A 25,555-nucleotide genomic window follows, 5' to 3' on the forward strand; every position below is an offset into this window, starting at 1 on the left:
TTTCACTCATTCTCCCACCCACCTTTCCTCTGGTACCCATCAGTTTGTCCTCTGTAGTTAAGAGTCTGTTTTTCGGTTTATCTCTTTTTTTCTTTCTTTCTTTGTTTTCTCTCTTAAATTCCACATAGTTCACTCCTTACTTTTAAGATTAGGACACAAACATCCACTTCCTTCCATTCTACTCCTTCTATCTTTTTATATTATCAGGGCTGATAACATTTATATTTTTCCGTGACAGTTATTAAGTCTTGATTAATTTGCAGGTTAATCCTGAAAGGTCAAAAATCTTGAAATCCTGAAAAGTCAAAAACCAATGAATAGTTTTTACCTTTCTATGAATAATGACAGTGTTTTTCACTGTAGAGCTAAGTAAGGTGCTAGGATTAAATTTCCTTCTTGGTGGATCTTTTTTCACTAACTGGCCATTCAGTGGGAAATACTCCTGTATTATTAAATTTATTCATTCATTCAATGATATATATTGCTGCCTTCTCTACTCACCAAGGGTCATTCAAAGCACTGGATGTTAAGAAGTTAGAAGTGTAAAAATCCCTGTTTTCTTGGAGCTTACATTTGAATGAAGATAAACTAATGGATATGTAAAATACTTAGTATGTCAGATGGTGACAAGTGCTTGGAAGAAAATAGAGCAATGAGGGGGAGCATTGAGTTCACAGGATAGGGATAGGCGTGGAGGAGATTGTATCACTTTCTGCATAGCCTGACAGGAACATAATGTATGCAGGGCTTCTTGTAGTGATTTGTGTATGTGGGGAAAAAGGACCCACTGAATTTATCTCCTGATGGTCTTCAAAAATTTCAAGAGTTTTTTTTTTTTTTTTTATAATTTTTTTTTTTACATTTATTTATTTTTGAGACAGAGAGAGACAGAGCATGAATGGGGGAGGGTCAGAGAGAGGGAGAGACAGAATCTGAAACAGGCTCCAGGCTCTGAGCTGTCAGCACAGAGCCTGACGCAGGGCTCGAACTCACGGACTGTGAGATCGTGACCTGAGCCGAAGTCGGCCGCTTAACCGACTGAGCCACCCAGGCACCCCCTTTTTTTTTTTGTTTTTAAACATTCAGGTAGTTTAACAGTTTTCTAAATTTCTGATGATGTGAAAACATTCATATTCTTTTTGTCAAATGACCTCTCCCCTAGTGTCATCTTCCTGTTCCACTTCAGAGGGATTGTTTTCTAGGCCTGCTGCAAAGTGAATATGCTAAAAGTTAATACTGTTTTCATGAGTTGGATCCATTGTTTACTAGATCCCATGTGTTTTTTCTTTACCATTTCATTTTGTAGGAATGTAATCTCAATAATTTACTAAAAGAATGTGTAGAAAGTAAATTTTGTATCTTTGCTATCTTAAAATGCCTTTTATTTTGATAGCTGGCCACTGGTTTTGTGAATTAAGACAACTCTAAATCCAATACGTTTCCCTTAAACCTTTGAAGTTCTTCACTGATATCTATATCTATATCTATATATCTATATATCTATATCTATATCTATATCCATATCTATATCTATATCTATGTCTCCACACACAGACACATATATATATCTCCTCTTTGATGTATTGTTGCTGATGAGAAGTCAGTCTGGTTTATTTTGTTGTTTCTTTGTAGATGCACATGAATATGTAAATGTATCTTTCTAGGTATCTTAGAGATGTCATCAACTATTTTAATGATATAGTATTCGTTAAATATTATTTTGTTGAGAATGAATTTACCTTGATACATTTTTTAATTCTTCCATAGTAGTTCTGATTATAAGTCATTTTTTTCTTCAAAAATTCTTTATACATTTTATAAGAAATTCAGATAGGATGTATCTTAATTGGGAAGTAATTTCTCTCTCTGTAAGCCAGTGGATTATTTTCTTTAGTGTCTGGATTGTTTCTGATTATTTGGGAAAAGAAAAATAAGAGAAAAAGCCAAACTTTCTTTTCCAGTGAGATTCTAATGTAATTTTTAAATCATTGATAGATATTCCCTTAATAGGGACGCAAATTAAATTTGTTGCTTGACTCCATTCCTGCACAACCCTATTTGAAAAATTATAGACTCCTTTCTTCTTTTTCCTTTGTAGAAGTTGGCATGTTTATACTTCATTAGATATAAACTAGATGAGCTGAAGGATCTTAGTAATATTTGCTGAATAAATGTACTGTAATTCTATAAGTAAATCTACTGATCTAATTAATTATAGATATGATGCTTACAATGTGATTTATTTATTATTTTTTGTTGTTTCAACTTTTTATTTAAATTCTAGTTAGTTAACATACAGTGTAATATTGGTTTCATGAGTAGACATTAGTAGTGAGTCACTTACAGATAATACCTGGTGCTCATCACAAGTGCCCTCCTTGCTATCCATCACCCATTTAATCCATTCCCCACCCATCTCCCCTCCAGCAGTCCTAGGTTTACTCTCTATAGCTAACAGTCTCTACAATGTGTTTTTTTTATTTTTTGAGAGACAGAGAGCATGTGCATGTGGGTGCATTTTAGTGGGGGAGGGGTGGGGAGAGAAGGAGAGAGAGATTCTTTATTTTTTTAATTAAAAAAATTTTTTTTAAATTTACATCCAAATTAGTTAGCATATAGTGCAACAATGATTTCACGAGTGGATTCCTTAGTGCCCCTTACCCATTTAGCCCATCCCCCCCTCCCACCACCCCTCCAGTAACCCTCAGTTCTCCATATTTATGAGTCTCTTCTGTTTTGTCCCCCTCCCTGTTTCTATATTATTTTTGTTTCCCTTCCCTTATGTTCATCTGTTTTGTCTCTTAAGGTCCTCATATGAGTGAAGGCATATGATTTTTGTCTTTCTCTGACTAATTTCACTTAGCATAATACCCTCCAGTTCCATCCACGTAGTTGCAATTGGCAAGATTTCATTCTTTTTGATTGCTGAGTAATACTCCATTGTGTATATATCCCACATCTCCTTTATCCATTCATCCATCGATGGACTTTTGGGCTCTTTCCATACGTTGTCTATTGTTGATAGTGCTGCTATAAACATGGGGGTGCATGTGTCCCTTTGAAACAGCACACCTGTATCCTGTGGATAAATGCCTAGTAGAGCAATTGCTGGGTTGTAGGGTAGTTCTATTTTTCATTTTCTGAGGAACTTCCATACTGTTTTCCAGAGTGGCTGCACCAGCTTGCATTCCCAGGAGAGAGAGAATTTTAAGCAGGCCCTATGCCTAGCATGGAGTCCCACAAGGGGATTGATTTCACGACTGAGATTATGACCTGGACTGAAATTAATAGTTGGACACTTAACCAGCTGAGTCACCCATGTGCCCTTCTACAACGTGATTTTTTTTTTTTTTTTAAGTTTATTTATTTTTGAGGGAGAGAGAGGCAGAGAGGGAGAGAGAATCCCAAGCTGGCTTGGCGCTGTCAGTGCAAATCCTGATGTGGGGCTTGAACGCATGAACCATGGGATTATGACATGAGCGAAATCAGAGTTGGACACGTAACCCACTGAGCTACCCAGGCACTCCATGCAATGTGTTTTTAAAAACAATTTGATGCTGTATAGTGATTTTAAGGATTTTACTCTCTTTAAATAGGAGAAAGAAGCACGCCATTCATAGTAGTGACACAACTTCTTCTGATGAAGAACGCTTTGAAAGAAGGAAATCAAAGAGCATGGCGAGAGCAAGAAACAGGTTAGTAAATTTTTTTATTGTTATATCCATGGTAGAAAAAAGGAAGAAGAGTTATTTTTATTTATTTATTTTTTTAAGTAGGCTCCATGCCCATTGTAGGACTTGAACTTACTACCTTAGGAACAAGAGTCATATGGTTGAGTTACTGAACCAGCCAGATGCCCCAAGAACAGTTATTTTATTTATTAAAAAAATTTTTTTTCTAACATTTGTTTATTTTTGAGAGAGAGAGAGAGACAGAATGTGAGTGGGGGAGGCGTGGAGAGAGAGAGGAAGACACAGAATCTGAAGCAGACTTCAGGCTCTGAGCTGTCAGCACAGAGCCCAACATGGGACTTGAATCCACAAACTGCAATATCATGACCTGAGCCGAAGTCGGATGCTCAGCCAACTAAGCCACCGAGGTGCCCTTGAACAGTTATTTTTTTTTTTTTTTGTTTTTGTTTTTTTTAATTTTTTTTTAACGTTTTATTTATTTTTGAGACAGAGAGAGACAGAGCATGAACGGGGGAGGGGCAGAGAGAGAGGGAGACACAGAATCGGAAGCAGGCTCCAGGCTCTGAGCCATCAGCCCAGAGCCTGACGCGGGGCTCGAACTCACGGACCGCGAGATCGTGACCTGAGCTGAAGTCGGACGCTTAACCGACTGAGCCACCCAGGCGCCCCGAACAGTTATTTTTTGAATGGGATTCTTATCTATACCGCTATTTTGCTAACACCTATATTCAGTACATATTCTCTCTTCTCTCTTCTCTTCTCTCTTCTCTTCTCTTCTCTTCTCTTCTCTTCTCTTCTCTTCTCATTTATTTATCATCTTTTTTTTTTTTAAGTTTATTTATTTTGAGAGAGAGAGAGAACAAGCTGGGGAGGGGCAGAGAGAAAGAGAAACACAATCCCAAGTAGGCTCTGTGCCATTAGTGTAGAGCCTGATGCAAGGCTCAAACTCACAGACTGTGAGATCATGACCTGAGCTAAGGTCATGACTTAACTGACTGTGCCACACAGGCACCCTACTACATATTTTAGACCAGATTAAGGCACTGATTTGGTTTTTACTTACTAATTTTTTAAAAAAAAATTTACTTATTTTTGAGAGAGTAAGAGAGAGAGTGTGAGTCGGGGAGGGGCAGAGAGAGAGGGAGACATGATTCCTAAGCAGGCTCCAGGCTCTGAGCTGTTAGCAGTGAGCCTGACGCAGGGCCCAAACTCACAAACCATGAGATCATGACCTGAGCCGAAGTCAGATGCTTAAGTGAATGAGCCACCCAGGCACCCCTACTCAGTAATTCTTAAAATAGATGTCTAACCTTGGGAGAACTTCTCATAAATTATTTACTATGTAACTACTCAGTGAATGTGCAGGAAGGTAAAGGAGGAAGACCCAAAGGGAAGCAGCCAACCCCTCTGGTAGTCTTTTCTTTGGTACCTCTCCTCTAATCCAAATCCATTTAATAAGCCTGATTTTATGTAATTTTTTTATTAATATTTAAAAAAATATTCATTTTTTTTGGGAGAGAGAGAGCATGAGCATGAGTGCGGGAGGGGTGGAGAGAGAGGGAAACAATCCAAAGCAGGCTCCAGGCTCTGAGCTGTCAACACAGAGCCCAACATGGGGCTCAAACCCATGAACTATGAGATCATGACCTGAGCCAAAGTCAGACACTTAACCAACTCAGCCACCCCTAATGAGGTTGATTTTATTAGATGCTACAATGATTACAGCACTCAGAGTGAGATTTGGTTTCTAATAGAATCATCTCAGGAGCCCTGGATTTTATTGCAAAATTTGTTTTGTTTCATTGAGTGCCATCTGGTGGTCTTTCCCTAACTAGGGTAAATGACTGGTTACTACATGGTTCACTAAAACCTCAAGAATGTTCGCTGTGGGGCACCTGGGTGGCTTAGTTGGTTAGGCGTCTGACTCCAGCTCAGGTCATGATCTCGAGGTTCATGAGTTTGAGTCCTGCCTTCGTATCTGTGCTGACCCATCAGAGCCTGGAGCCTGCTTCAGATTCTGTGTCTCCCTCTCTCTCTGCCTCTCCCCTGATTGTGTGTGCGCGTGCGCGCTCTCTCTCTCTCTCTCTCTCTCTCTCTCTCTCTCCTCTCTTTCTCTCAAAAATAAATAAAAACATTTAAAAAAATGAAAAAAGAATTTTCACTGGGTGAAAACCAGTATTTTGTCTAATAAGTAATTAGAACATCAAATTATAATTTATTCTTTAAAATTTGAGTTAATTTTCTAGCTTATACTACTAGAGATAAATTATATTTAGAAAATGTACATTTAGCAAAGTATTTCTATAATTTGGTATTATGTATCTATTGTAGAAATACCAAATTTTCAGTTAGTATCTCTTGGAAACAAGTTTGGATTGTTGCAGATTATATGCTGAAAATAATTCCACATGTAGGTGATGGAAAGAAGATGTAAGAGAAAAAAATAAGTTTATTTTATTTATTAATGTTTATTTATTTATTTTGAGAGAGAGACAGAGCAAGTGGTAGAGGCAGAGAGAGAGGGAGAGAGAATCCCAGGCAGGCTCTGCACTGTCAGCATGGAGTCTGATATGGGGCTTGAACTCACAAACTGTGAGATCATGACCTGAGCTGAAACCAAGAGCTGGGTGCTTAACCAACACCCAGGTGCCCCCAAAATCTAAGTTTAAATAAAAGAATTTAATGTCTACTTAATCTGAACTATTTTGATACTTGCTTTGGAAATATATTTTTAAGGTAAGTTAAGATTCAGAAATGTGTGTGAAAAGTACATTCAGTTTATACTGAAGTCATACTTTTTTTGAGGCTGTTTATGTCATCTTTTGGTAACTATCCAAGGTTAAAAGAGGAAGTAGATTGTATTTTCTTAAGGGTAATAAAATTAATACAGTATAGGATTTTAGGTGGCTAAAGATCTATTTTAAAGGAGTTAAACAGAAGATAAAGGTTAGCTATCAAGATGTGATCTAGAATTGGTTAGTTTTGAATTAAAGGGAAAGAAATTTCTTTTAATCTTGTAAACTGAGTAGACATACCCATGTAATGCCTGAGGAGTATTAATGTGAAACTTAAAAGTTAAATGTTAAACTTCTAAAAAATTTAAAGTTAAAAGTTAAATGTGAAACTTTTAATGCTATCTACTTGAATTTTTATGAATTTCAGATGTTTGCCTATGAACTTCAGAGCAGAAGATTTAGCTAGTGGTATTCTCCGAGAACGTGTCAAAGTGGGTGCAAGCTTGGCTGATGTTGATCCAATGAACATTGATAAATCAGTAAGTTTTGTAAATGTTTTTCTAGAAGTAACTTAAAAAAAAAAATAAAGGTTGTTCCTTGTTTCTAAGGCAACACATAATAAAAATAAAAACCCAGACATCATCATTATTAGTGTTTTGATGTATGTGTTTTGGAACCTAGCACTCTGGTCACAGGTGATACTTAAGTCCCCCCCGCCCCCCTGTATCAGTGATACTGACGTATATAATAAAAAATGGGTAGGAAATGAGGCTGACAAATATGGCAAGGCCCATAAACCATGATATGTAGTAGGGTATTGTTGAAACTGCTTAGATTTCATGATCAGATTTACATTTTAGATGGAACACTCTGATTCTGATGTAGTTAATGAAGGGAAGCAAGGCTGGCATTAGGGAGACTGGTCTGGACATAGTTGTAACATAGTAATTTGGAGTAATGGTCATGGTAGGGTAATGATGGAAAGAAGTAGGTGGATTTGACAGAATCTTGAGAGAATTTGGTTTGATGGAATTGGGTGAATTTATTGCTTTTGGGGAATGAAGGAGAGAAACAAGTTGAATGTATGACCTAGGTTTCTGGCTTAAGCGACTGGGTGGGATCTACTCTCTGATGTAGGGAACATTAGAGAAAATGTTTAGAGGGGTTACGATGATTTAGTTAGTTGTAGACATGTTTAGGTGTCCATGGCACATCACAAATGGAAGTAACTTGTAGGAAATTAGTTAGGTTTGGCCTTAAGGAGAACTGTATGGGCTAGAAATTCAGATATGGGTGTCAAATATAAAGATAGTTGAGATCACTATGCGAAGTGGGTTATAGTACCCAGGGAAAGTCTGAAAAGAAAGGCAAGATTTAGAGGATGTCATAGATATTTAGTGTTACTAGAATCTTTCTAGGGAGTGTATTTTGGAATAGGTTACTGCCCACCTAAGATCATATTTGATTTTTTTTTTGTTCCCATAAATGTTTCTATATGACATAATTTAACTGATTCTCATATGACAAGCTTGAGTTACCAATGGAGTTGTGTATATATTTAAAAATGAAATGTTATCTCTTCTCAATCTGAAGTCATAGGGGAAAATATTTTATTTAAATATTTATTTTAATATTTATTTTAACGAGGACTTTAGAGTATTGAATTCCCAGTCTCATATCTACTAGTGTACATTCTCAGAGAACCTTACTTAATATTCTTTGCTTATTTTGTTGACCAGCACCTTACTGTCTTGAATCAGTTAACTTTAGATGTCTCTGCCATTTATTTAGAGTAGTATTTTTTTAAATTTGATATCATATACAAATACAGTTTTTCTTATTTAAACTCTGTGTTTATTTTTCTAGATTACTTAAGTTTTTTTTTTATCATAGTAACATTTCACTTTGAAACATTTTCAAGTACTGTAACAGAATAAAGATACAGGGGGAGGCGGTTACTGTTAACATTTTGGCAGTATTTCCTTCAAGTACTTTTTTCTGTACAATATTTTACTCTACAAAGTCTTTTAGGTATTTAAACTGTTATGGACGGGAGGAATAATCTCTCTTGTTTCTTATGGTAGGTCAGTGTTTCTTAAATCACTTTTTCATTGTTGTCTCCTAAGGAGAGAAATTAAATTTCTATCTAGATAAATTAATATTAAAGAATAAGACATGGGGTGCCTGGGTGGCTCAGTTGGTTAAGCATCCAACTCTTGGTTTTGGCTCAGGTCATGAATTCACAGTTTGTGAGTTCGAGCCCCACATTGGGCTCCGCACATAGCCTGATTGGGATTCTCTCTCCCTCTCTCCCTGTCTGTCCCCCACTTGTTCTCTCTCAAAATAAGTAAATAAGCTTAAATTTAAAGAAATTAAAAAAAAATGGGGTACCTGAGTGACTCAGTCAGTTAAGTGTCTGACATCAACTTAGGTCATGATCTCACGGTTCGTGGGTTCGAACCCTGTGTCTGGGTCTGTGCTGACAGCTCAGAGCCTGGAGCCTACTTCAGATTCTGTGTCTCCCTCTCTCTCTGCCCTTTCCCCATTCACATTCTGTCTCTCTGTCTCTCTCTCTCTCAAAAATAAAATAAAAACATGAAAAAAAAATTTTTTTTAATTAAAAAAAATTAAGACTTGGGGGCACGTGGGTGGGTCCGTAGGTTGAATGTCTGACTCTTGATTCTGGCTCAGGTCATGATCCCAGGGTTGTGGGATCGAGCCCACATTGGGATCTGTGCTAAGTGTGGGAACTGCTTAGGAAATTCTCTCTCTCCCTCTCTCTGCCCTCTCCCCCACTTACATGGGCTCTCTCTCTTTAAAAAAAAAAAAAAAGAGTAAGACTTAGTTTTATAAAGTTGAGCTTTGGAGGGTCTCAAACCATTGTAGTAGCTAAGATGTTTTTCACCCTACTTCTAAATCAGTTTTTGCTCCCTTAGGGACAGTACTGCCTTTGCTGGCAAGGCATGTGATAGATGGTATTTTGAAAGGCATTTAAATCATTAGAGTATAAATACAATTTATCATCTCCTCTAGATACCCATTAAAGTGTTAGATTGGACATTAATCTTGTCCTTAGTTACTAGGAGATTAAAGAATGGTAGCTTTATTTAGCTGAACTGAAATGTAAACTTGAATTTTACTGCTGACTTTATTTTTCTGCACTCCAGAAGTGTAATTTTTTGAACTTTATGTTCAACAGTTCCTGCTGAAGGCATGTATTTCTGAATCATAAGACAATCTCATAAATTAAAAAAAATCTTTAGTAGTTAAAATTATTTTATATTGAACTTTTTCCCTTCTTCCCAAGGTGCGGTTTGATAGTATAGGTGGATTGAGCCATCATATTCATGCACTGAAAGAAATGGTAGTATTCCCACTTCTATATCCAGAAATCTTTGAGAAATTTAAGATTCAGCCTCCAAGGTAAGTAATGTCCTAGATGCTTATTATTGTTATTACTGTTAATTTATCAAATTTCAGTTAGTAAATGATTATAGATATAAATATTTCATATGTATTGATTTGATGTGTTCTAGCAATGAGAATTAGGAATGAAATTTTATTAATTAGGGTTCAAAGGCTGTGGTAGTAAGTGTATCCTTGAAGTTTACATTTCAGCATTTAAATGTCAGGTATAAGATCTAAATCTCTGCGCAGGCCTTGAATATACAAGTGGATTGCCCAAATGGATTTTCCATAATTTGGCATAGAGTTTGATGCTGTATGTTGTTTAGTCTTTGGAAACACAATTTCAGTTAAGTGTATATGTGACTTGATGCTGGTAGTTTTGAAATGGTAAGCTTTTTTTTTTTTTTTTTTTTTTTGACATCCATTTTTATGATCAGATTGTGTTTGATCATGAGATAGATAGCTAGGTAGCTATTAGAAAAGGCTGAGAACTTAAGGGAAGTTGGGAGAATAAAGTATTCAAGATATACATGTAGACCATTACATTTTCCATCTGTTTCAGGATGTAGAAAATCTTTTTTAAAGAGTCATCTTCTGTTTGAGCAGATTAAAACTGTGGCTTATAATTCTACAGTGGCTTTTTAAAATCAAAAGCAATGTATTGTTTTTTGTAGGATATAAGTTGAATTTTGAAAATAATTATTACTTTTCCCAAAGTCCTTAAAGTAGCATGGCTGTGGGAGAAACTGAAATAAAATGGAGAGAGAAGCAGAAAGTGTTACAAGTAGAGAGTAATTTTACTTCTTAGGGATGAACAATTTTGTATATTCTTTATAAGCTTGTTTTATACATATATGTGTATGTTAAGTTTAAATTTTGCCTTTATTATGCATATATAAACATTTAATATAAAATTATTTAGTAATGCTTTTATATAACTTTTTTCACTCTACAGTGTATTCTAGACACCTTCCCATATCAGTAATGTGTATATTATTCTTTTTGATATTTTAGTAGTATTTTGTTTTATAGATATAACAGTATATTTATTTATTCCTTATTATTTTTCTAAGTTTTATTTATTTAAGTGTTCTCTACACCCAGTATGGGGCTTGAACTAAGCTGAAGCTCAAGAGTCATGCACTTCTCAAACTGAGCCCTGTGCCTTATTAATAGCATTTAGATTTTTTTAGTTTTTCACAAATTAGAATTGATCCTTTTTTGAACATTCATTTAAAATCTGTATTCATAATATTTTGAGTATTTATGATGCATTCTAAGATGTGAAATTTCTGGGTCATTGGGAAGACACATTTAAAATTTTGGTTTATCTTGCTAAATGGCTCTCATCTCTGATTTGCCTACCAAGGTTTGGTCGTTGAGAACATCCTTGAATACTCTCAGCAAAGTGAAACTTGTCTATATACTACAAAGAGCTTTCTCAATATCTAAGAATTGTCATATATTCATTAATAAAAAAATTCTATGGGAGGTGCATCCTTATGTATTGGTTATTAGTGGTGGCAGTAACATTATCTTATTCCTATTGATTCTTTTTTCCTCTAGGGGCTGTTTGTTTTATGGCCCTCCTGGCACAGGTAAAACCTTGGTTGCCAGAGCATTAGCTAATGAGTGCAGTCAGGGAGACAAAAAGGTGGCTTTTTTTATGCGAAAAGGAGCAGACTGTCTGAGCAAGTGGGTTGGTGAATCTGAACGGCAACTTAGGCTTCTTTTTGATCAGGTAAGTGAAATCACCTAATATGAAGATATTTTCTTCAAAATAGAGTATTTAGGGGACGCCTGGGTGACTCAGTTGGTTAAGCGTCTGACTTCAGCTCAGGTCGTGATCTCATGGCTCGTGAGTTCGAGTTCCATGTCGGGCTCTGTGCTGACAGCTCGGAGCCTGGAGCCTGCTTCAGGTTCTGTGTCCATCTTTCTCTGCCCTTCCCCTGCTCGTGTGCTGTCCCCCCACCCCCCCCAAATATAAACAAACATTCAACAAAAATTTTTTTAAATAGAATATTGAGTGCATTTAGTCTGTAAATATAAACTGTTCACAAGGAGGCATATTTCTAGTAAGTATGTTTAGGTTCAGTAATCTGAATTTGTAAACTTTAGATGTATTTAACAGCAGTTTTACTAGTACTAATTTAATGATGTGATGATTCACAAGATATTTATTAAGGTGGCTACTAAGCATATAATACCACGTTAGATGTTTTTGAAAACCCTGGGTATAATTTCATATATCATGAACTTATAGTCTAATTGAGGAAATGGAACAAGCATAGAAATCTTACAGGGTAGTACATTATTTTCATAAGCTATAAAATATGATGCTGGAAGAATTCTGTAATGAATGCTTTAAAAAGGCAGGGTTAGGTGGGGCGCCTGGGTGGCTCAGTCAGTTAAGCATCAGACTTCAGCTCAGGTCATGATCTCACAGTTCGTGGGTTGGAGCCCTGTGTCAGGCTCTGTGCTGACAGCTCAGAGCCTGGAGCCTGCTTCAGATTCTGTGTCTCCCTCTCTCTCTGCCCCTCCCCTCCCCTGCTCATACTCTGTCTCTCTCTCTGTCTTTCTCTCTCAAGAATAAATAAACATTAAAAAAAATTTTTTTTTAAAAAGGCAGGGTTAGGTGACTGGATATCATGTAGGCAATCTTTTTTTTTTTTTTATCTCTGTAACTTTAAAAGTATTATTTCCTCATACTTAATAAAACTTAGTCCTGATATAAATTCACTTTTGGTTATTGGAACTAGTGAAGGAAGTCATTCATATTTGACAATGCAGCTTCTATTTCATAACATCTAAGGAAATTACATGAAATTAAAAGAAAGCTTTCGACAATTTTCAAGCTGCCATTACTTGAGTTGATGTGTTTCAAAGTGTTTTGTAATTGGTAAAGCACTTCAAATATTACTTTTAGTTAGTATGAAAAAGTGCCATGTTCTAGATAATGTGAGTAGAAAGGGATATAGTAAAATTTTTGCCTTCAAGGTGTTCAGTGTCTATTGGGAAGTTCAACATGCAGTTGGTCTCCTTTAAGAGTATGTATGGGGGTGCCTGGGTGGCTCAGTCGGTTAAGCATCTGGCTTTGGCTCAGGTCATGATCTCGCAATTCGTGGGTTGAAGCCCCGCGTCGGGCTCTATGCTGTGCTGACAGCTCGGAGCCTGGAACCTGCTTCGGATTCTGTGTGTCCCCTTCTCTCTCCCCCTCCCCTGCTCATGGTCTGTCTCTCTCTATCTCTCAAGAATAAATAAACTTAAAAAAAAAAAACAAACAGTATGCATGTAGTTAAAATTTTTATGTTATGTGTATTATACTGCAACAAAGCTGTTTAAAATTAAAAAAATATTTTTTTTAATGTTTATTTTTGAGAGAGAGAGAGAGAGAGAGAGAGAGAGAGAGAGAGAATGAGTGAGAATGAGTGGGGGAGGGGCAGAGAGAGGGAGACATAGACTCTGAAGTAGGCTCCAGGCTCCGAGCTGTCAACACAGAGCCCAAAGCGGGGCTCGAATCCATGAACTGTGAGATCATGACCTCAGCTGAAGTCAGACATTTAACCGACTGAACCACTCAGGGGCCCCTAAGAATTTTTTTTCAGCAAAGCTTTAATTTATTTTGAGAGAGAGTGCATGGGGAGGGGCAGAGTGACAGGAAGAGAGAAAATCCCAAGGAGGCCATGCACTGTCAGTGCAGAGCTTGATGCAGGGCTTACAAACCTTGAGATCATGACCTGAGCTGAAATCAGTAGTCGAAATCAAGAGTCTAATGCTTAACTTCCTGAGCCACCCATGCACCCTCATTATTGTCTATTTATTTATTTATTTACTTATTTATTTTTATAATTTTTTTTAATGTTTATTTATTTTTGAAAGACAGAAACAGAAACAGAGTACGAGTGGGGTGAGGGCAGACAGAGAGAGAGGCAGACACAGAATGCAAAGCAGGCTCTAGGCTCTGAACTGTCAGCACAGAGCCTGACGTGGGGCTCAAACTCACAAACCGTGAGATCATGACCTGAGCCGAAGTTGGATGCTTCACCAGCTGAACCACCCAGGTGCCCTTCATTATTGTCTTTTTAATTGAATGAGTCCACATTCCTAAATTGACGTGATCTATGCACTAAATGAAATGATGGGGGTATTATATATTGGCCAAGAGTTTGGTCTTAGGTGTCAGAAAAATGACTGAGGTCTGACTTTATATTTAGTATGCAACTTGAAATAAATGAAAACATCTGATTTTAGTTGTCTCTTTTATAAAACAGAGGAAAAAATACTAATCTCACTGGACTACTGTGAGATTTCACAGAAAAGAAGTAATAAAGTGCTTGTCACAGTGAAGGGCACAAGATATACCGTACTTTGATATTGTAATTCTGCGAGGCTGTAGTTCTGAAAAACAGCTATGTGTTTCATGTATATAAAAGTGCTGACCAAATCTTTGTTCTTTCTTTCGCTTCAAATACACTTATTTATTTATTTAAGTGATCGATTTACCCAGTGTGGGGCTTGAACTCACAACCCAGAGACCCAAAAGTCACATCTTCTACCGACTGAGCCAGCAGGTTCCCATATTCTTTTTCCCTCAGTATATAATTCTGGTTTTACAAACTTTTTTCTCCTAAAACCTGTTTTGTGATTGAAATGCCCTTCATTTTAAATTATTAGAAAACACTGGAGGTTTAATGCATATCAACCAGGGAGAGATGTGAAATTTGTATCTGGTTTTTAGAAGGTTGTCCTTCCTGTGAACTAAGAATTTGCTGTAAGTAATTTTGAAACATACATAAACTGTATATGAGTAAATTATACAATATAAAGACTTAACATTTGTAATCTAGTATTTATATTAAATCAAATTAGGTTGCTGCTACATTTAAGATTTAAGTGAAAAATGACAACTGTGAAAGTAATAGAAGAAAACTCATGATTTGTTCCTAATATCAGAGTAGGGAGAGTTTTAACTATCAAAGAACAGATTCCCTATATACATTTTATTTTTAGATTCTGCATTGCAACAAAGTATCATAAGCAAAACCAAAAGATAAATGGTACCCCTTGCAGAAAAATATTTGCATTTCCTTTCACAGAGAGAAGTCTTAATTTTTAAAATGAATGGCTCCTAGAAATCAGTAAGCAAAAGAACAATGATCCAATAGAAAAATTGGCAAAGATCTGACCAGAACTTTCATTAAAAAAAGCATTACAGGGGTGCCTGGGTGGCTCAGTCGGTTGGGCGGCCGACTTCGGCTCGGGTCATGATCTCGCGGTCCGTGAGTTCGAGCCCCGTGTCGGGCTCTGTGCTGACAGCTCAGAGCCTGGAGCCTGTTTTGGATTCTGTGTCTCCCTCTCTCTGACCCTCCCCTGTTCATGCTCTGTCACTCCCTGTCTCAAAAATAAATAAAATGTTAAAAAAATTAAAAAAAAAAAACAGTACAAATGGCTCTTAGAGATATGAAAGTGCTCATTTTTATTGAGAGTAGAAATAAAAATCAAAATGAACTGAGATATTTTTTATTCTAAAAAATCAAAGTTTGATAATACATTTTTGGTGAGGTTTCTTAAATATTGGTGGTGATCAGTGGAAGGCAATTTGAAAATAACTATATTAGAAATGACGTTTGCCTTTTGAACCACTTTTAGAATTTATTATATTTATGTGTTTATGTCTATATTTATATAAAAGGCCAAATGTTTATTCAGGCATTATTGATAATAGGAAAAGATTGAAAATAGCCTAGGGCCACCTGGGTGGCTCAGTAGGTTAAGCATCCAACTCTTGATTGCTGCTCAGGTCATGATCTCATGGTTCATGAGTTTGAGCCCTGTATCAGCCCCACATCTGCACTGTCAGTGCAGAGCCTGCTTGCTGCACGCTCTCTCTCTGTCTCTCTCTCTCTGTGCCCCTTTCCTGCTTATGCTTACTCTCTCTCTCAAAAATAAATAATTAAAAACTTAAAAATAAAACAAAATAGCCTACATGTCCACACATAGGAGACTAGTTTAATTATGGCACACCATACAGTGGGGCATTTTGTAGCTGTTAATAAAGAATGAGGCAGATCATTGTGCACTTATATGGAAGCTAATTAAAATATATTGCTCAGGGGTGTCTGGGTGGTTCAGTCTGTTGAGCATCCAACTCTTGACTTGGTCTCAGGTCGTGATCCTAGGGTCTTGGGCTCCAGCCCTGAGTCAAGCTCTGTGCTGAGTATGGAGCTTGCTTGAGATTTGTCCTCTCCCTCTCCCTCTCCCTCTCCCTCTCCCTCTCCCCCTCCCCCTCCCCCTCTCTGCCCCTCTCCACCCCTCTCCACCCCTCTCCGCCCCTCTCCGCCCCTCTCCCACATGTCCACGCTCTCTTTCTCTCTCTCTCTCTCTCTCAAATAAAAAAAATAATGAAAATATATATAGTTACATAAAATAGACTGTGTTATTTGGTAAAAGCAATGTGAATACTTTGTTTAAAATGCATTAAATAAAATAGTATGTTTAAAATATTTGTGTACATATATAAATGACACACACAGAAGGGTAAACAAACTGGGAACAGTAGTTGTCTACTGGGAGAGGCCTTGTGGTTGGAGAGTGGGTGGTAAGGAGTTTTCATTTTTATTCTATCTTTCTTAATTACTGCATGTTGTAGCATTTGCTTATATTACCTATTAAGAAAATACAATACTTAAATGTAAAAAATGAAAACTCTAAATAACACTTGTTTTCTTTTTATACTAGGCATATTTGATGAGACCTTCTATAATATTTTTTGATGAAATAGATGGATTAGCTCCAGTTCGCTCCAGCAGACAAGATCAGATCCATAGGTAATTTTTCTTAATCAGATTGTGTTGGATTCTTCTCACTCACTGACACAGTAGTTAGCTTTAGCCTTTGGATAAGTGCTAGGAGGCTTACAAAAATGTGAACTGTGTCCTTGAGGAAGACTCCTTTGACTTAGCTCAAGGGTGAGCAAACTGTAACCTGTGGGCCACTTCTAGCCTTTTGCCTGTTTCTGTAAAGTTTTATTGGAACATAACCATGCTTGTACCTTTCACATGGCTACTTCTGTGCTGCAAGAGAAGAATTGAATGAGTAGTTGTGAGAGAAAGATTGTATGGCTTGCAAAGTTTACATACATTTAGTTTCACGCCTTTTATAGAAAAAGTTGCCTAATCTTGAAATTTTGATCTGTGTCATGTATACTAATATTTTGTTCTTTTCCATTTCTGAGTAGTCATCCTTAGTTAGGAAGGGAGGGAGGGACTAAGAGTGAGGGAGGGAGGAAAAGTATGTATATGTACCACAATTTATTTATTTGTTAATCCATCTGAGGGAGATTTAGTTCACTTCTATTTTTGGCTGTTATGATAATGCTACTATGAACATTTGCATACACATTTTCGTGTGCACATTTGTTATGATTTCTGTGGAGTAAATACCTGAGAGAGGAATGGCTGGGTCCTATGGTAAGTGTATGTTTAAATTGGCATGGTTTTCCAAGTTTGTTATATTTTATGTTCTTACCTGTAATGTATGAGAACTTGGGTTGCTCCTCATCCTTGCCAACGTTTGGTTTTGCTGTTCTTGTTAACTTTATCCATTCTAGTGGATTTATTTTGAGAGAGAGAGAGAGAGAGTGAGAGAAAGTGAGATAGAGAAACAGACAGAACACAGGTGTGCAAGGGAGTGGGGGAGGGGGAGAGAGAATCTCAAGCATCCTGATCTGTGGCTTGATCTCCCAAACTGAGAGCCCATGACCTGAGGTGAAATCTAGAGTTGGACACTTAACTGAGGAGCCACCCAGGCACCCCATAGCTTCCCTTATTATTAACATCTTTCACTAGTGGGTACATTTGTTACAATTGAGGAACATACAGTAACACATCATAAACAAAACCCATAGATTTACCTTAGGGTTCACCGTTGGTATTGCACATTTTATGAATTTGGACAAAAGTATAGTGACATGTATACATCATTATCATGTCATACAGAGTATTTTCACGGCCCTAAAAATCCTATATATGTATGTTCTACCACTCACCTCCCCTTGCCCTTGGTAACATAGACTTTTTTTTTTAACTGTCTTTATTTATAGTTTTGCCTTTTCTAGAATGCTATATAGTAGGAATCATACAGTATATAATCTTTTCCAGATTCGCTTCTTTCACTTAGCAATATGCACTTAAGATTCCTTCATGACTTTTCTTGGGTTTTGTTTTGTTTGTTTGTTTTGGGTTTAATTTTATTTTTTCCCCAGATTATTAAAATGGAAGCTTAGAGTTTTTTTGATTGAAACTAATTCTTTTCTAATATAGGCATTGAAAATTGTAAGTTTTCTTTTAAACACTGTTTAGCTGCATCCCACATTTTTTGATCTCTTGTATATTCACTGTCATATACTTCAAAATAATTTCTAATGTCATTTTTTCTGACACAATGATTAGTAGTGTGTTTAGTTTACAAATTGTAGGTTTTTTCTTGATTATCTTATTATTTCTTTCTAATTTAAGTTTATTGTGATAAATTTTTTTTTACTGAATTTTTTGGGTCTAATTATTCTTATTTGTTGATTTATTTATTTTTGAGAGAGAGAGAGAGAGAGAGAGAGAGAGAGAGCGTGCGCATGAGGGGCAGAGAGAGGGAGAGAGAGAGAATCCCAAGCAGGCTCCGTGCTATCAGTACAGAGCTTCACACAGGGCTTGAACCCACAAATCATGAGATTGTGACCTGAGCTGAAATCAAGAGTCAGATGCTTCACCGACTAAGCCACTCAGTTGCCCAACTTTTCATTTTTAAATCTGTTTTCATCTGTGTTCAGTGTAGACTTCTCATGCTTTTTGTTCAGGACATTTCTTCTATTAATTTACTATAAACTTTTCTGTGTCTTTATATTTACAGTGTTTTTTAAATAGATAATGTGTAGTTGGGTGTTTTTGTAATCTGACACTCTCTTGATTTATTTTGATGATATAGTCTGTAAATGTTTCTGTAATTACCTGTTCGGATTGGAGGACAACCTTGTTTTCTATTTGTGTCAGTCGTTTTCCTTTTCTATTTCTCCTTTCTTGCCTTAAAAATTTTTTTTTTAATGTTTATTTATATTTGAGAGAGACAGCGAGTGAGTGGGGCAGGGGCAGAGAGATGGAGACACAGAATCCGAAGCAGGCTTCAGGCTCTGAGCTATCAGCACAGAGCCTGATGTGGGTTTTGAACCCACGAACCGTGAGATTATGACTTGAACTGAAGTCTGATGCTTAACTGATTGAGCCACCCAGGCACTCCTCCTTTCTTGCCTTTTTAAAAAGAATTTTTGAATATATTTTAGAATCTCCTTTTTATTTTACTGTTGATTTTCAGTTTTTTTATTATAATTTTTAAGTTTATTTTGAGAGAGACAGAGTGTGAGCAGGGGAGGGGCAGAGAGGGACGGAGAGAGAGAATCCCAAGCAGGCTCCACACCATCAGCACAGAGCCCTATGCAGGGTCCGAACTCACGAAACCATGAGATCATGACCTGAGCTGAAACCAAGAGTCAGATGCTTAACTGACTGAGCCACCCAGGTGCCTCCACTATTGGTTTTTTATTTATTTATTTATTTATTTATTTATTTATTTATTTTTATTTTTTTTATTTTTTAATATATGAAATTTACTGTCAAATTGGTTTCCATACAACACCCAGTGCTCATCCCAAAAGGTGCCCTCCTCAATACCCATCACCCACCCTGCCCTCCCTCCCACCCCCCATCAACCCTCAATTTGTTCTCAGTTTTTAACAGTCTCTTATGCTTTGGCTCTCTCCCACTCTAACCTCTTTTTTTTTTTTTTTTTTTTTCCTTCCCCTCCCCCATGGGTTTCTGTTATGTTTCTCAGGATCCACATAAGAGTGAAACCATATGGTATCTGTCTTTCTCTGTATGGCTTATTTCACTTAGCATCACACTCTCCAGTTCCATCCATGTTGCTACAAAAGGCCATATTTCATTTTTTCTCATTGCCACGTAGTATTCCATTGTGTATATAAACCACAATTTCTTTATCCATTCATCAGTTGATGGACATTTAGGCTCTTTCCATAATTTGGCTATTGTTGAGAGTGCCGCTATAAACATTGGGGTACAGGTGCCCCTATGCATCAGTACTCCTGTATCCCTTGGATAAATTCCTAGCAGTGCTATTGCTGGGTCATAGGGTAGGTCTATTTTTAATTTTCTGAGGAACCTCCACACTGCTTTCCAGAGCGGCTGCACCAATTTGCATTCCCACCACACTGTTGGTTTTTTAAAAGCTGTTTTATTGAGATATAATTGACATACAAAATGTTTATGCAGTGTAAAGAGTACATTTGACATATTTTAACATATGTATATACCTATGAAAATGTAACTATAAACCAAGTAATGAATATGCTCATTTCCCCCAAAACAGGCTTTTTACATTTCATATAACTATTCAAAAAATTTTTTTTGTTTAACATTTATTTATCTTTGAGAGACAGAGCATGAGTGGGGAAGGGGCAGAGAGAGAAGGAGACACAGAATCTGAAGCAGCCTCCAGGCTCTGAGCTGTCAGCACAGAGCCTGATGTGGGGCTTGAACCCATGAACTGTGGGATCATGACCAGGCCGAAGTTGGATGCTTACCGACTGAGCCACCCAGGCACCCCCATATGACTATTGATAAAGTTAAATTTATCATCTTGATGATTGTTAGCTATTTGTCCATCTGTTCTTTGTTCTGTTTTTTCCTTTTTGTTCTTTCTTCCTTCAATTAATTGAATATTTTTTTTAACGTTTATTTATTTTGAGAGAGTGAGTGTGCTCGTGAGTGGCGGAAGGGCAGAGATTGAGGAGAGAATCCCAGGCATGCTCTGTGCTGTCAGCTCAGAGCCAGAGGCTCAATCCCACGAACTGTGAGATCAAGACCCGAGCCAAAATCAAGTATCAGGTGCTTAACCGACTGAGCCACCAAGGCACCCCTGAATATTTTTTTATGCTTCCATTTGACTTCTTTTGTTAGCTTGTTACATTTTATTATTTTCATGGTGACTTTAAGGTTTACAGTATGTGTCTTTACTTTGTCATCATCTACCTTCAAGTGACAACATGCCATTTCACATATGGTAGAAGACCTTAAAATAGTGTGCTTGCATTTCTGCTTTCCTGTGCTATTGCTGTCATACTTTTTTTCCCACTACACATCCTTTTGAAGAGATTTAAATAATAATCCTAATAACCATCATCATCCTTAAAGATTCATTGATGTAGTTACCTTCCTGATGTTCCTTGTTTTGTAGCTATCTCTGTTTCCATGTGCTATAATTCTCTTTCTGCCCACATTAAAAAAAATTTTTTTTAACGTTTATTTATTTTTGAGACAGAGAGAGACAGAGCATGAATGGGGGAGGGTTAGAGAGAGGGAGACACAGAATCTGAAACAGGCTCCAGGCTCTGAGCTGTCAGCACAGAGCCCAACGTGGGGCTTGAACTCACGGACCGCGAGATCATGACCTGAGCTGAAGTCAGCCACTTAACCGACTGAGCCACCCAGGCAGTTTTTTTTTTTTAATTTTTACATGTTAATTAATTTTTGAGAGAGAGCATGAGCGGGGGGGGGGGGGGGGGTAGAGAGAGAGGGTGACACAAAATCCCAGAAGCGGGTACCAGGCTGTGAGCTATCAACACAGAGCCCGGTGTGGGGCTTGAACTGAACTCACAAGCCATGAGGTCATGACCTGAGATGAAGTTGGACGCTTAACCAACTGAGTCACCCAGGTGCTCCTGCCTCCGTTTCTTACAGAGTAGGTCTGCAGGACGTAAATTGTTTCACCTTTTCCATGTCTGAAAAAGTTAACTTTTTTTAAGAAAGCAGTTCTATTTAGTTTTATTTTACATATCAGTTCACTGATATATAAATATCAATATTTAGTTTATCAATAAAACTGTAACAGTTTTTTTTAAGACTTCTTTTTTAAGTAATCTCCACATCCAGGATGGGGCTTGAACTCACAACCCTGAGATCAAGAGTCACTCACTACTGACTGAGCCAGCCAGTGCCCCGTAACAGTTTTATATATTTTATATATTATATATATATTATATATATATGTGTGTGTGTGTGTATATATATATATATATTACATTTTATATATATATATTACATTTTTTATATATTTCATTTCAAGTATAAAATGCAGTGATTTTTTAAAGCAGCTTTTTAAGTTCATTTATTTTGAGAGAGGGAGAGAGCACGAGAAGGGGAGGGGCAGAGAGAGAGGGGCGGGAGAATCCTAAGCAGGCCCCATGCTCAGCATGGAGCGTTATGTGGGGCTCGATCCCATGACCACAAGATCATGACCTGAGCTGAAATCAAGAGTCAGTTGGATGCTTAACTGAGCCTCTCAGGCACCCCTAAAATGCAGTGATTTTAAAAATAACTATACCAAGTGGTACAACATTAGAATAAAGCAATTTTAGAACATTTTTCTTCCCTCTGTAAGATCCACCATGTCCATTTGTAGTAAATCCTTGTTTTCCCCTCCAGCCAACCAGTAATCTAATCTCTGTCTCTATAAAATTGCCTCTTGTGGAGCCAAAGCATAAGAGACTGTTAAAAAACTGAGAACAAACTGAGGGTTGATGGGGGGTGGGAGGGAGGGCAGGGTGGGTGATGGGTATTGAGGAGGGCACCTTTTGGGATGAGCACTGGGTGTTGTATGGAAACCAATTTGACAGTAAATTTCATATATTAAAAAATAAAAATAAAATAAAAAAAATTGCCTCTTGTGAACATTTCATGTGAATGGGATCACACAGTATGTGGTCTCTTATGTCTGGTTTCTTTCAGTGAGTATGATGGTTTAGTGGAGCATCCATGATTTGCCATGTGTTGCTGTTTTTTTCCTTTTTTTTGCTGAGTAGTACCCATTGTATGGATAAGGCACACATTGGATATGTATTTAGATTGTTTCCAATTTGGGCTGTTATGAATAATGCTGCTGTGAACATTCATGTGTAAGTCTTTGTGTTCACATGTATTTTCATCTCTTTTGGGTAGATACCTAGGAGTGGAATTGCTGGGCTGTGTATCTTTTTCCTCTAACTGCTTTTAATGGTTGTTTTCTGCTTTATTGCTTGTTTTGTGCAGTTTGTTTAATGATATTCCTTGGTAGTGTTTTCTCCATTTATTTTTTTTCTCATTCTTGAATTGAGCTCCTGACATATGTGAGCTTCTAGTTTTCATCATAGTTTTAATGTTTTTGGCCATTATTTCTTAAAATATTTATCTGTCTCCCTTGTTTTTGTCTTTCCTGTCCTTGTGGTCCTCCAGTTATAAGTTGCTTGATCTTGTCTCACAGTTCACTGATGATAAGTTAATTTTGACTTTTTAAAAAAAATTTTATTTTATTTATTTATTTATTTTTTAAATTTTTTTAACGTTTATTTATTTTTGAGACAGAGAGAGACACAGCATGAATGGGGGAGGGGCAGAGAGAGAGGGAGACACAGAATCAGAAGCAGGCTCCAGGCTCTGAGCCATCAGCCCAGAGCCCGACGCGGGGCTCGAACTCATGGACCGTGAGATCGTGACCCGGGCTGAAGTCGGACGCTTAACCGACTGAGCCACCCAGGCGCCCCCAAAAATTTTATTTTTTAACTAATCACCACGCCCAACATGGGGCTCCATCTCAACAATCCCGAGATCAAGAGTCGCATGCTTTACCTACTGAGCCGGCCAAGCACCCCTAAGTTTGCTTTAAACTATCTCTTCAGTGTTTCATTTTGGGAAGTTGCTTTGCTCTTTTAGTCAACTAATTTTTTAAAGTGTTTAATCTGTTCTTTGTCTGGTTCATTATATTTTTCATCTTACATGTTTTTATTTTGATCTCTACAGGTTCTGTGTGGGTCTGTTTTGTATCTTTTGTAGAAAAATATAAGAAACTTTTCAACATTTGGAATATCTTTATAATGACTACTTTAATGTCCTTATCTGCCAATTCTAACATCTTAGTTTGGGGTTGATTTTATTTGATTAATTTTTATTATATACTGTATTTTCTGGCAAGTTTATTGGATGCCAGACATAAATTTTGCCTTGTTGAGTCCTAGGTAGGATATTATAAATAAATATTCTTGAGTTTTTTGAGGGGACACCGTAACTTACTTGAAAACAGTTTGATTGGGGCGCCTGGGTGGCTCAGTCGGTTGAGCGTCCGACTTTGGCTCAGGTCATGATCTCACGGTTCGTGGGTTCGAGCCCCGCGTCGGGCTCTGTGCTGACAGCTCAGAGCCTGGAGCCTGCTTCGGATTCTGTGTCTCCCTCTCTCTCTCTCTGCCCCTCCCCTGTTCATGCTCTGTCTCTCTCTGTCTCAAAAATAAATAAAAACATTAAAAAAAAAAATTAAAAAAAAAAAAGAAAACAGTTTGATTCTTTTGAATCGTGCTTTTAAGAGTTGTTACGTGGATCTGGAGCAGTCTTCAGTGTAGCTAACTATTCCCCACTAATGAAGGAGGGTCCTTGTGTGTATTATACACAATGACCTGTGAATCATGAGGTTTACCAATCTGGCTTCTGGGAACTGGCAATACTCCTGGTTCTTTGTGAGTATAAAATACTGTTACTTCTAGTCCTTCTGGGTGTTTTTTTCCCGAAGCTGTGAGTGATTTCTTCACAAGCGTGCAATATTTAGCTGAAGTCTGGAGAGGCCCTGTGGCTATTTCTTAAGTTTTCTTTCTGTGCAGTGGTTTCTTCTCTGGTACTCTTTTTGGTGAACTCTAAGTCCTCTTGGGGTCCTTGGAATCTCAGCTTTGTCTCTTCTACTTACTGAGTCAGTCAGCTGATTCCCACCAGGATTCTATGTCCCCTACATTACAGCCTAGAAGTAGAAAGCCATTAATTGGATCATTCTTCCTGTGCTTTATATAATATATGGTTTTTCTCTTGCTGCTTTGAATATTTGCTCTATAGCTTTGGTTTTTAACAGCTTAGTGGTGATATGCCTCTCAGTATGGGCTTTCTGTTTACTCTTATTTGTGGTTATCATGTGTCTGCTAATTTGTCTTTTTTTCAATCTTTTTGTCTCTTCATCTTGTGTAATTTTTATTCATCTGTCTTCAGTCAGTCATTACTTTTTCCTTTGTCATGTCCATTTTGCTGTTTTGTCCAGCCAACACATTTTTTTTCCAGAAATTATTTTTCAATTGTAGAACTTACATTTAATTATTTTTCATTATTTATATTTTTCTAGTATGATTTTCACGCATTTAAACGTATTTTGTTTTACTTCATCAAGGTTAGTGATTGTTGCTTTAAAATCCTTTTTTGTTAGCTTCTTCAACATCTGGTTTCATCTCACTGTTAGGCCTGCTTGATTTTATTTTCTCATTGGTTCTTCATTTGTTGGGCAATTTGGATTGCATCCTGGATATTATTAATGTTAGTTTATGAAGGCTTTGGATTTTATTATTTTCCTTTTATGCGTAATATTTCCTTTGTTTTATAGATGATTTTCTGTTTTAGGCTTGAACTACAGAGCTGGCAGCTTTGGCCTCCTTTCAAATGTTTTATCTGTGGCTGGTTTCTTTGCTCTCTGCCTTTGTTTGTTAGGGGTCATTTAGAGATGTGGGCAAATAGAGTTTGGAGATGTCTTCACCTGCTCTTGCTCTTGTGGGATCTCCCACACTCTTTTCTGAACTCTCAGGTTGGAAAGCTAAGG

At 37.2% G+C, this 25,555-nt stretch overlaps 1 protein-coding gene across 6 annotated transcripts in view; it reads left to right on the plus strand.

The window, feature by feature from the left end:
• ATAD2B (ATPase family AAA domain containing 2B) overlaps positions 1–25,555 on the plus strand; it is a 167,095-nt gene that overhangs the window by 53,516 nt on the left and 88,024 nt on the right. For all 6 annotated transcript variants that reach the window (XM_042933579.1, XM_042933576.1, XM_042933577.1 and 3 more), the window contains 5 exons: positions 3,597–3,695; positions 6,855–6,966; positions 9,735–9,850; positions 11,402–11,576; positions 16,574–16,662. In XM_042933579.1, coding sequence (XP_042789513.1) covers positions 3,597–3,695; positions 6,855–6,966; positions 9,735–9,850; positions 11,402–11,576; positions 16,574–16,662 — 591 coding nt within the window. The remainder of the gene's footprint in view (positions 1–3,596; positions 3,696–6,854; positions 6,967–9,734; positions 9,851–11,401; positions 11,577–16,573; positions 16,663–25,555) is intronic.

Source organism: Panthera leo, chromosome A3 (assembly GCF_018350215.1).
Source record: "Panthera leo isolate Ple1 chromosome A3, P.leo_Ple1_pat1.1, whole genome shotgun sequence".
NCBI lineage: Eukaryota > Metazoa > Chordata > Mammalia > Carnivora > Felidae > Panthera > Panthera leo.